Here is an 11,816-nt window from a genome sequence, read left to right on the forward strand (position 1 = left end):
CGCGCCCCACGAATGGAATGCGCGCCACGGAAAGCGAAAAGCTTCATGGTGGTAAAGAAAGAAAAAAGAAACACCCCCTAAACACGCACCACGAGCTCCACGGCGTGGTGCTACAAGTTCCTTACACGATCACAAACAGCCGCACAGCTCGATCACTCGCCCACAAGGTCACTAACTTCCTTTCACATGGCACGCGCCACCTGGCATGGGTGTGCGCTCAAAAAAGGTGCCGATCGAACAGGTTTTCCCGCCAGCGATAGCGCCGTTTCGCTCGATGGTACACCACCTCGAAGATGAACGCAACAAGCGCCAGGACGAGCCCGGCAGCTCCGAGCAGAAATGCACCTTCGATGTGATCCAACCGCAGGATCGTTTGACCTCCATCAGGACCACCGTGGCCACCATCGTCACCATCATCGATGCGAATTTTCTCGCTCTCCTTCTGCCATTTCCCAAGCAACCCGGATTCGCTGATGCGCCGAATCAGCTCGTTGATCTTGGGCAGCAGATGGAAGTCCTTCTTCGCGAGCATGCTCACCGAGTACGTGTAGATGTTGTCCGCCTTCGCGAAGCAGTACAGTTCGGCCTCACCGATCGCGGGACTATTGCTCGAATGCGCTCGACTGATCGCGATCGCGATCGTACGCTCCGTACGCAACCGTCCGAGGCATCGATCGAGACTCGCACATTCGCGGTACGCAGCCGCGATGTGGCGTGAACGTGCGTCCGGTTTCTCAAAGTGGCCACGCGTGTTAGCGGCTCCAGCAAACGCGAATCCGGCCTCGATCGCTTGCCCGACGGTCGCGATCTGTGGCTCGTACCGTGGCCGTGTTAACACCGAGATCAGGAAACTGTGGTAGGCCGCGTTCCAGTGCAGCCCGTAGAACATGTACCCGATCAGGAACAACCGGATGGAGACCCGCCGTGGCCAATAGTGTGCGTAAACGCTCAGTGAGAGTGCGAGCGATTGCAACAGCATCCAGGTGTAGTTGACTTGGTACAACCGTTCGACGACGTTGAACCGGTACAGCAGTCCAGCTGCCGCGAAGATGATACCGATCGCGATCAACCACGTCCAAACGTTGAAGATGATGAACACATTCAGCCACTTTGGTGCATGACGAGCCGTTGGCACACACCAGGTCAGGTCGTCCTGGTAGTACGGAATCGTCGCGGACAGCAATCGTCTGCTGACGGGATTTTCGTGTAATCCTCCTACCATTAGATCGGTACGTCGTTGCAGCACATCCGCGTACAATCCCGTTTGGTTATCGGCAGTGATTGGCGCCGTTGCACGAGCTGCCTCGATCACACTGTACACCGGTATGAGCCGCATTCGAGCTGTGATCGCGTCCAGCATCAACACCTCAAGACCCTTCTCGATGTGGCTCGCATTGCCCACGACGAATGGCTCCCAAATGCTAGTGGACACCTTCAGCGGACAGTAATTGTAGTACTTCGGGATCTTGGGCCCATAATCTGCGAAATGATGCCGCTCACGAAACACCCACGCTGGTGCAGTGGGCCGATCCGGATCCTGGTCGAGCTGTGCGTACTCGCATTCATCTACCAACCGTAACCGATCGATGTTGTCAGCACAACCACCGCCTTCGTACGGAAACCAAGTCCACACCTCAAGCACGGAGGTGTTGAACCGCTGCACCATCACGTTCACGTTCAGCACCGAGTTGTCGAACAACTCCTGCAGCACGTTGCGTACCTCGATCTCGAACACAAGCGGTGTCAGCTCGGTCGTGAACAACACCACAACCTGCGCGAGTGGATTCCAGGTGGGCAGATGGCGTAGTTGACGGATCGGTGCGGCCAGTTCGGATGAGTCCCCGATCAGCATCAGGTAGTTCTTGGCCTTCTCCGTCACGTGTGACGCATTCCAGTGCTTTCGGTTGGCGTCCTTCACCATCACACCCATCTCATGCCGTGGATCGTCGTTGAACGAGCGCAGGATATCCCGCTGGAAAGCGGACGCGTCCGGTTTGATGTTGATGATGGCGAGTGAACCCTTCATGGCACGCTCCGACCGAAAGTACTTCTCACACAGCCGCCGGATGCACGGTACCACCGAAAGGAGTCGTTCGTGTTCGTCCTCGTCAACAGGGATGTCACCGGTGCCAGGTCGCATCGACGTTACAAGCGCCAACGCAACGAACAGGATTCGCACCACATCCACCTTCGGATACATGCCGTGTGCCACTGGGTCGTGGTCCTGGACGGTCACGGAGGATGACTCCGGTATTTATATTCCTCCGAACCGTACACCGCCATAAGGGCATCCCCCATTATGGGGTGCATAATTTATGCTCAACCACGGCGCTTGAACGCCCGGGTAACGCGTGCCATAGTAGGGTCAATTATTGTCGTACCGATTTATCGTAACGGGCCACATTACGATCCGATTCTAATGTGGCGTGCCGGGGGTCATTACGCCGATTGGTGGACTTTTGTTTCCCACCCACCCGTGGTGAACGATAGATCGAAATCCAAACACGACATTAACCTTTCATCGACTTCTCAGCCCTCAAAGTGGCCTAAAGTGGAAAGAAAGCTCTGCAACCGTTCCAGCGAGGTGTTGTATTACTGCCGTACTGTTAGAGAGACAGTCCCCCTGATCGAACAGGCACCTTTCGCCTTGCGTCAATCAGCCAACCACGGTATGTGTGTGTCCTGTCGGTCGAGAACGAAAAAGGCACTGGCCCGAGCTCAAGGATGACGTGGAGCCAAAAATAAAACGTACAAAACCTCCTCGGTGCACAATGAACATGCGCCAATTAATGCGCGGAGGGCACGACCCGACCGTATGTGCGGTTTTTATTGCACACCGAACCAGTTTCAGGCGAAAAACAGGTTGTTTGGGTCAGTTTGGACCGAAAGCACCAGGTGAGCGATAGTACTGCAGCTACTGGGGAGCAGTCAGGTAGCGATGATAAAACGACAATAATTCGCCATATGTTGATGAATTATTGTTCGTCGTGAGCAATAAATGGCTCTAATTGACAATTTTAATGCACTCATCCATTCACAGTGAGTCAGGATATGTAGGGGTGGGTTCTTTGACTTTTGGGCAATTGAATAAACATGGTAATGCATTAAATTGCGTCAGTTTACTAGTATCGCTTAACGTTGCCTTTGTGTAGCCTCGTTCAAGCTTTTATATAACACTTTTACCTCTTTTATCTGCATTTTTTGCGCTCCTTGCGACAAAGGCATTTTTTGTCGCATTTTGCCTACCTAAAACTCGACGACTAAGCCTTTGGAAAACGACACCACGAGCGTTATGTTATCTGCTAGCAGCTTGAAACATGATCCACATGATCGTACAATTCCTCCTAGTTATTCGGTGCGATTTGAAAGTAAAATGTTTGATTTGACCATTCGTGTAACATTGAACATGAACCGAACCGCGCTTATGGTAAACATGCACCGATTGCAACATGCTGTGGTTTTGGGAAGCCATTTCAACCACTGAAGTAACCCAATTCCGCAGTTCGTAAAGTTTGTATGATACAAAACCTCGAAAATAGTCGATGATTAATCTGCTCAAAATACTACCACACATCATACCTTGCACTAAATCGCAACTGCAGCGAATGGATATGGGGCAAAATAAATATGGCTCCTAACAACGCTCCTAACCAACCTAGCAGGGGAAGCTTTCACTACATCGCTACATAAAATAAGATTACAATCTCCAAACTACAAACCAGACCGTAAACATTTGACCGCGATCAATCAAATCGCCAAATTGATAGTGTCATAAAGCGTGGCTCCATAAAACGTTCCAACAAAACATCCCGGACGTCCCGCCACACGCCCGGTAGTAGAAAATCCGTTCCTTTATTGTGCCACACCGGTGTAATCGTGTTTGAGGCGCGATCGCAATTAACTTGCCCACTCCTTTTCGCGATCGGCCAAGGCATAATGGCGGCCTCGGGGTGGTTTTATAAATAAAATCAACATTATTCGAACGGCCTGCCGCAGCGAGTGGCGAAGAGATCAAACCCGTCCCAGTGTGTCAGACGTGCGATTCCGGAACTCAAAACCATCCATCACTTGGCACACGCCCTGACGCAGGGTTTGAGGCTTTGTTCTAACACCGCGTGGCAGAACCTCAACCGGACGCGTGGCATTTCTGCAGCGTAAGGCGACGGCTTCGAAACGCAACCATCGCTTAACCTTGATCTGGCAAACTACCGATTAAGAGAAACCGATCGACGCTGAAGGCTGCTCAGACCCGCTACTGCACGCCGTTGTTCGCAAGAATCCCGGTGTCTAAGGGATCATATTACGTGCAGTGAGAAGTGAAGGAGGACAACAAGGCTGGGCTCGTTGGTCTGGGTTGACTCTAGAGGTCTAAGAGGCCGATCGAGTGGATTACATTGTCGCTGCTGGACCGGTACCTTTAGTAGATGGAAAGTCTGTGCGCCCGGTTGTTCCTGACGTTTTTTTTTACTTACCTCCAGTCCTTGAAACCGCCTGTTCTACTCGGCATTGGGCGGCAGCCTACGCCAGGCTAGCGGCAAACAAAGTAACAAGGCTCACTAACCGGCTGGACGACAAGATGGTCGGTTAAGTAATCCAGTTTTTATCCCACACGTCGGCTCTTTGTTCGCGATACCGCAACCAGGAGATTCGTTATCAAATATTGGTCAACGGTTTTTTTTTTCTTGCTGTTAACAGTGTATTAAATAACTTGACAACGGCGAATGACGTGCTAATTAGTGAACTATCAAAAACGGATAGCCCCTCAAATTCGCAACCTGCTAAACCTGCTGACCGAAAACAGTCCGGTCATGCGGTTTTTAACCCGGTCAAATCTAATCACGGTTGCTTTCCCCACGACCGTCGTGAAAATTGGGGGTTGAAAAAACGACGATAACGAAAAACCAACCCCTAAACCACGCAACAGACGCTGAAAATTTATGGTACTATTTCCTAAGCACTAGCAACGAGCAACGGACAGATTTCAGTTTTCCACGATCGAGTTTTCATTAAAGCCGGCGTGGAAAAGCAGGAATGCATCCACCCCCGGTGAACGGTCACAGTAACCGCTGACTTCGTCGAACTGTTGCGACATTTGTTTGCATTCCACAAGGCTTTGCTCTTTTTCTGGATCGTAAAATGAATGGAATAGCGCGCACTCGCGGTTACGATTGTGAGATGCTATTTTTGAATTCGGAACCACTCCAACGGTGGTGCAATGGAACCGTTCACCAGCGATGTTGTTGCATTCGCTATACCATCACGACCTACCGTTGTTCTGCTGAGTGCTTCCTAAGACTAATCTCCGTGTGCATACAGCCGTTGCTACTACAAACAGTCTACCGTGAAGCAAACTGATTCGTTTCATCTTCTTTTGGGTCAACTACACCTTTCGGCTTCACAAAAAACGCCCATCTGTTTGCCATGTCATCAGAGTTCACCAATCAACCGCGATCAAACGTCGCATTGCATACTCGTTCGCATAACAATTTATTTTCGCGGCATTACGGCTTACGTGTAAGTAGAACGCAATAAATTAAGGTAACAGTATAATTTCCTACTCTTCGTGCATTAATACGTAACAGTTGAACTGAATTTAGAACGAAAGAACAAACGCACCTCGATGACGGTGCCAATCAATGCTAAAGCGGCAGTCTTCGTACTGGTCGCATCCTTTGCGACCAGCTTGGCACACGGTTGATGAGAAATGCTTAACCTCACGATGCAACAGACACGGTAGTCTGAATGGAATTAAATTTAGTTACCGAAAGGGGGATCGAATTAGCGCTGGATTCGCTGGGTTAGAGTCAGTTATCAGTACAGGCATGACCGATTGGGAGAGTTGAGATTCTTGTACGGGGAAGTCCGCCATCAGGTGAGGTCGATGATACGGTGAGAGAGCCTACGAACTCTTGCCCTGCACCGTACACGCTTGTTAAAGCTAAGTGACCATCCCTTCATCCCTCAGAGGGCGCCAGAGATTGGGTATTTGGTGTAGCGCTATGGTTAGGGTTACCCGTTGGTTTTGCTAGCTTCCGCCTTAGAAGCACTTGCGGTGGACGATACCAGGACCAGACTCATCGTACTCCTGCTTCGAGATCCACATCTGTTGGAAGGTGGACAGCGATGCCAGGATGGATCCACCGATCCACACGGAGTACTTGCGCTCAGGCGGGGCAATGATCTTGATCTTGATGGTCGACGGTGCGAGAGCAGTGATCTCCTTCTGCATGCGATCGGCAATACCCGGGTACATCGTGGTACCGCCCGACATCACAATGTTAGCGTACAGGTCCTTACGGATGTCCACATCGCACTTCATGATCGAGTTGTACACGGTTTCGTGGATACCGCACGATTCCATTCCCAAGAAGGATGGCTGGAATAGTGACTCCGGGCAACGGAAGCGCTCATTGCCGATGGTGATGACCTGTCCGTCAGGTAGCTCGTACGACTTCTCAAGCGCCGTGGAGGCCGCAGCGGTGGCCATCTCCTGTTCGAAATCCAGCGCGACATAGCACAGCTTTTCCTTGATATCACGCACGATCTCCCGCTCAGCCGTCGTCGTGAAAGAGTAACCGCGCTCGGTGAGGATCTTCATCAGGTAGTCTGTCAGATCGCGACCGGCCAGATCCAGACGCAGGATGGCGTGTGGCAGAGCGTATCCTTCATAGATTGGGACAGTGTGCGAGACACCATCACCAGAATCGAGCACAATACCAGTAGTACGACCTGAGGCATACAGCGATAGTACGGCCTGGATGGCGACATACATGGCGGGCGAGTTGAACGTCTCGAACATGATCTGAGTCATCTTCTCACGATTCGCCTTCGGGTTCAGAGGAGCTTCCGTCAGCAGCACTGGATGTTCCTCAGGGGCCACACGCAGCTCGTTGTAGAACGTGTGGTGCCAGATCTTCTCCATATCGTCCCAGTTCGTGATGATACCGTGTTCAATCGGGTACTTCAGCGTCAGGATACCTCGCTTGCTCTGAGCTTCATCACCGACGTACGAGTCCTTCTGACCCATTCCAACCATCACACCCTGGTGACGTGGACGACCCACGATGGACGGGAAGACGGCACGTGGCGCATCATCCCCAGCAAATCCGGCCTTACACATTCCGGAACCATTGTCTACGACAAGCGCGGCAACATCGTCGTCACACATTTTCGGTTAGCTGGAACCACAGAGAATTATTATCAACCCGCAACCTGCTGCAACACGCACTGAAGTCCAACACCACACCGATAAGGCAAACCGATTGTCAATCGCAGAAGGTTTCAACACAGCAAGCGTTTATCGTCACGGATCGACCGAAACTGATAATGCCGGCGATCTGTCTGCTGACCTTCCCTCGGTATTGACCACTCGGTAGGCGCCTTTCCGACCATTCGGCATCACGTGAGCTTACCTGTGTGTATTTTCCTGCGATTTAAACCGACAAAAAAGGGCACTAAAGCACGATCTCAACAAGCGTGTACGTGTCCGAGGCTGACTGCGACGTGCGACTGGCTAATTGGATTTACTATAATCCAATATTTATACCCTTCGGCAGCTCAGCTGTTGCCACGACGTCCAAATCGGTCGGGAACGCGCCTTCTGGAGCGCATGCGCATCCTAGCGGTTCGCGTCTGATGCCCTCCGTTTTCGCGCTTTCTCCGAACGTGTGCTCGTGGTGTGCATTTTCCGAGCGAGAAGGCGAGCAGAAAATCGGATTTGTCCACCCACAACCACCCATTCAACTGCCTGCCCAACGTTTGTACCTGTCTAGGGCAAACTCAATCCCCCTAGAGCATCCGTAATACAGCTTAAACTCACAGCATCGAAGGCAGACAATTTAACAAACGCAAAAGAAAAACACACCAGCTTCATGTTACAATTAGAGTTTATTAATTTACTAACGAAACAACGCCTTAAAAGTTATGTACAGGAACAAGGTGCCGCAGCTTTAGAAGCACTTGCGGTGGACGATGCCAGGGCCAGACTCGTCGTACTCCTGCTTCGAGATCCACATCTGTTGGAAGGTGGACAGCGATGCCAGGATGGATCCACCGATCCACACGGAGTATTTTCGCTCAGGCGGTGCCACAATCTTCACCTTGATCGTGCTCGGAGCTAGGGCGTTAATTTCGCGGTGCATACGGTCCGCAATGCCAGCAAACATCGTAGATCCTCCCGACAGGACAGTGTTGGCGTACAAGTCCTTACGGATGTCCACATCGCACTTCATGATCGAGTTGTACACGGCTTCGTGGATGCCGGCCGATTCCATGCCAATGAAGGACGGCTGGAACAGGACCTCCGGGCAACGGAAGCGCTCATTGCCGATGGTGATGATCTGTCCGTCAGGCATCTCGTACGACTTCTCGACCGAACTCGACGTGGCAGCCGTGTCCATCTCCTGCGGGAAGTCCAGTGCAACGTAGCACAGCTTCTCCTTGACATCGCGCACAATTTCGCGCTCAGCCGTCGTCGTAAGCGAGTAGCCGCGCTCGGTGAGGATCTTCATCAAGTAGTCCGTGAGGTCACGGCCTGCTAAGTCCAAGCGCAAGATGGCGTGCGGAAGCGCATAACCTTCGTAGATGGGGACTGTGTGCGAGACACCATCACCAGAGTCCATCACCACTCCCGTGGTACGACCGGAAGCGTACAGCGATAGTACGGCCTGGATGGCGACATACATGGCGGGCGTGTTGAACGTCTCGAACATGATCTGAGTCATCTTCTCACGGTTCGCCTTCGGGTTGTGTGGTGCCTCAGTCAGCAACACTGGATGTTCCTCAGGAGCCACACGCAGCTCGTTGTAGAACGTGTGGTGCCAGATCTTCTCCATATCGTCCCAGTTCGACACGATGCCATGTTCGATCGGGTACTTCAGTGTCAGGATACCTCGCTTGCTCTGAGCTTCATCACCGACGTACGAGTCCTTCTGACCCATTCCAACCATCACACCCTGGTGACGTGGACGACCCACGATGGACGGGAAGACGGCACGTGGCGCATCATCCCCAGCAAATCCGGCCTTGCACATTCCGGAACCATTGTCTACGACCAACGCGGCAATTTCTTCGTCACACATCTTGCTTTCGTTCCTTCACGACCGAGCACGTTCCAACTTAACTTCAAACTGAATAACCACCAGCGAAGGCTACGTGCAAGCTGAAGTAATTAACCGCGCACAGGGTACTATGATCGAGCTGTCGACTAGCATGTAGCATTTATAGCCATCGCGCCTAGGGGCATCCCTTATCAAACGGCATACTCAGCAACCCTCTGGGGCACTGTTTGTATTGGTGGGTAATTTTTATCGGCCGCGTTTCAGGGCCGCACCATGATCGCTGATATGATAGCAAGTTTCGTACCGTCACGCTGCACCTTATCGCAGTACTGTTTCCTTCGAAAAACGCGCCACAGCGAAACGCAAACGGGCCACCCGGCCGAGCCGTGGTCAGGGTTTCGGTGAAATCCCACGGAATCCTCCCTTCCCGGGTGGGTGGGAAACCAACACCACCGCACGTGCTGCAGGGTGCAACCGGCCGCGTTGAGAATCGTTGGAACGCTCCTGTAAACAAGTCGCTGCACGGGTCGCTTTCCATAAAAGGTCAGGAAAACGGTCACCCCTTGAGAGACGCTCGTGTGCGTGAGAGAGAGAGAGACAGAGAGAGAACGTGACAGAGCGATACTTGGTGTCAGGGAAAACTCGCTCCCGGGAAAACTCAGCTCCCCCAGCTGGACCATCAACAACCCGAGGTGCTAACGTAATACGGGATAATCTGTGAATTGGCGCGAATCTCGCGCGAATTGGTTCGTCATCCGAGAAGCCAAGGACGCGTTGAGATCCCTCTCCCTCCTCCTCCTCCCTCTCCCCCTCCCCAACACGTCCCCTAAGCCGAATTCCTACCGTGATTCATTGGACGTCCATCACGCCATGACATCGCTCATCATAACAAACTCATCATCATCCACAAATCGGCGGCTCCATTCATGACCACTGACCCATGGGACGCGTGCTCGACGCATTGGTTATGATTTTTCCTCATTTTCATCCCCACAACAAACACGCGCGAGGATGGGAGAATATTTCTATTTTCGCGTCAACGGCACGCTTCTCGGCGGCTTGGTCCGCGTGGCCATAGTTGGTAGGCAGTTTCGTGTTCGTTTCGTGTTCTTTTTTTTTCTCACTTCCCTCACCCTCTTGGAGGTGTTTTTCCGGCTCGCACCTGTTGCAAGCGGCATCGCATTTACCCCTCGGTCACAAAGCTGCCACGCCACGAGGGTGAAGGATGAAAATAAGATGAAATGCAACCCGCGTAACTCGCCCTAACACCCGAGATACCAACCGGCGGCGTTCGGGTTTTGGGTGTGAAAATAGATTTTCCACAAACCGCGGCTGTGGCGCCATGGAATTCCTCGTCAATGAATCGCCGCCGGGCGGCAAACGCGTCCATATTTGGCGATGTGTGGCCTTACCGGCCACATGAGTTTAAGGTTCGTCCCTTTCGGATCTCCCTTTTCGTTCGCCCTGGGTTCGCCGACCGGTCCCCGATAAGCACAACCCCCTGATGAGTAGACAGTTCTTGGGCGCGTTCTTATCACTTCCGCGTTGCAAAACCGGCGGCTCAAAACAAATGATGCATTTTTTCGGATATCGCGTCAATTTCTCATCACGCAGGAAACGCGCATGATTCAGCGGCGATGAGTTCTCATTCGAATAACGCCTGTCGCACGTCACACCACGTCGATAGGTTGAATTTATCGCGCTTTTTTCGCTTTTTCGTTTTGCAATTAATCCACCACTTGGTTTCGCTGGGAAATCGGAACCAGTGGCCGGAACAAACCCATCCAGCTATCGGTTGACAACGCTACCATCGGTCGTACGCATACCTGGCGTTAGCGGTTGCCTCTATCAGGTGATCGCAAACGTACTACGCTCTAATCACCTTGGATCGATTGGCCCACCGTCTGTGTCTTATCTCGGCTAGGTCCAAAGCGGTCTGCTCACGAGGAGCATCATAAAATGGCTCCCAGGCTAGATTGCAACATCACGGCACGCCTCTACCCCCATCGAACATGGCGCTGGAGCGCGACGTGACCATATATGGCGATAAATATAGAAAGCCTCTCTAGTTCGGTTTCATTCCGTTTGTGCTACGGTTCTATCCCGCGGATACTCTCGCTTCCATCGTTCCAGGACGCTCTCGAGTCAACCGTTTGGTAGATACATTTCCCTGCATGAAATTCAGCCGTTTTTCTAAATTTTCATATTCATCATCCGCGAATTAATGCATTTGAATTGCACATTTGATGCTTTCAGCCCTTTATTAGGATTGCTAGTTTCATTGTAGAAAATTGTGCCGGTTTCCATCGATACCATTTGAAATGCTCATGGTGTTATGCAACCCCAACACACGTCATCACTAATGATAAGCCGGTGATTTTGCCTCCTATCGTTATCAGCTTCGATTTTTCGCTTTAACGTCTTGGAAGTCACGTTAATTGCAGCTTTTACAAAAAATTGTCCATTCAATGCGTCAACTTAAAGCTTAATAAATAAGACATAAAACAAACAGTTCGCCAACTTCGTAGAGCGTTTTATTTCTTCCTTTTGCGACGAGCGGAAAAGTACTTGTTCGTGTTGCTTTCATTGCATTCCGGCCGGTCGTTTTCTCGCGTCCGATGACGGCTCCGCACACAGATTAGATACACCCTATCAATTGAATCGCATTTGTATAGAAGCTAGTCCTCTATTCGCCACATTGATTACCAACTCTGATAAGCGATCGCACGGCGTCGCCGGTAAGTTACTTAAGCTTGG

General features: G+C 51.6%; 3 protein-coding genes across 3 annotated transcripts; all 3 read right to left on the reverse strand.

The window, feature by feature from the left end:
• Nucleotides 1-217: 217 nt before the first annotated feature.
• LOC128722623 (uncharacterized) lies at nt 218-2,200 on the reverse strand. Its single transcript, XM_053816301.1, has one exon. The coding sequence runs from the start codon at nt 2,198-2,200 to the stop codon at nt 218-220; it is 1,983 nt and encodes a 660-aa protein (XP_053672276.1).
• A 3,270-nt stretch (nt 2,201-5,470) lies between these two features.
• Nucleotides 5,471-7,488, reverse strand: LOC128720221 (actin-87E). The gene is made up of 2 exons (XM_053813879.1): nt 7,413-7,488; nt 5,471-7,178 (listed from the first exon to the last, which is right to left on the reverse strand). Exon 2 carries the CDS (start codon nt 7,166-7,168, stop codon nt 6,038-6,040), a length of 1,131 nt encoding a protein of 376 aa, XP_053669854.1. The 5' UTR covers nt 7,169-7,178; nt 7,413-7,488; the 3' UTR covers nt 5,471-6,037.
• Nucleotides 7,489-7,873: 385 nt separating this feature from the next.
• On the reverse strand, nt 7,874-9,170 carry LOC128720622 (actin, cytoplasmic-like). The gene has a single exon (XM_053814301.1). It carries the CDS (start codon nt 9,078-9,080, stop codon nt 7,950-7,952), a length of 1,131 nt encoding a protein of 376 aa, XP_053670276.1. The 5' UTR covers nt 9,081-9,170; the 3' UTR covers nt 7,874-7,949.
• Between the last annotated feature and the right edge of the window lie 2,646 nt (nt 9,171-11,816).

Source organism: Anopheles nili, chromosome 2 (assembly GCF_943737925.1).
Source record: "Anopheles nili chromosome 2, idAnoNiliSN_F5_01, whole genome shotgun sequence".
Lineage (NCBI taxonomy): Eukaryota > Metazoa > Arthropoda > Insecta > Diptera > Culicidae > Anopheles > Anopheles nili.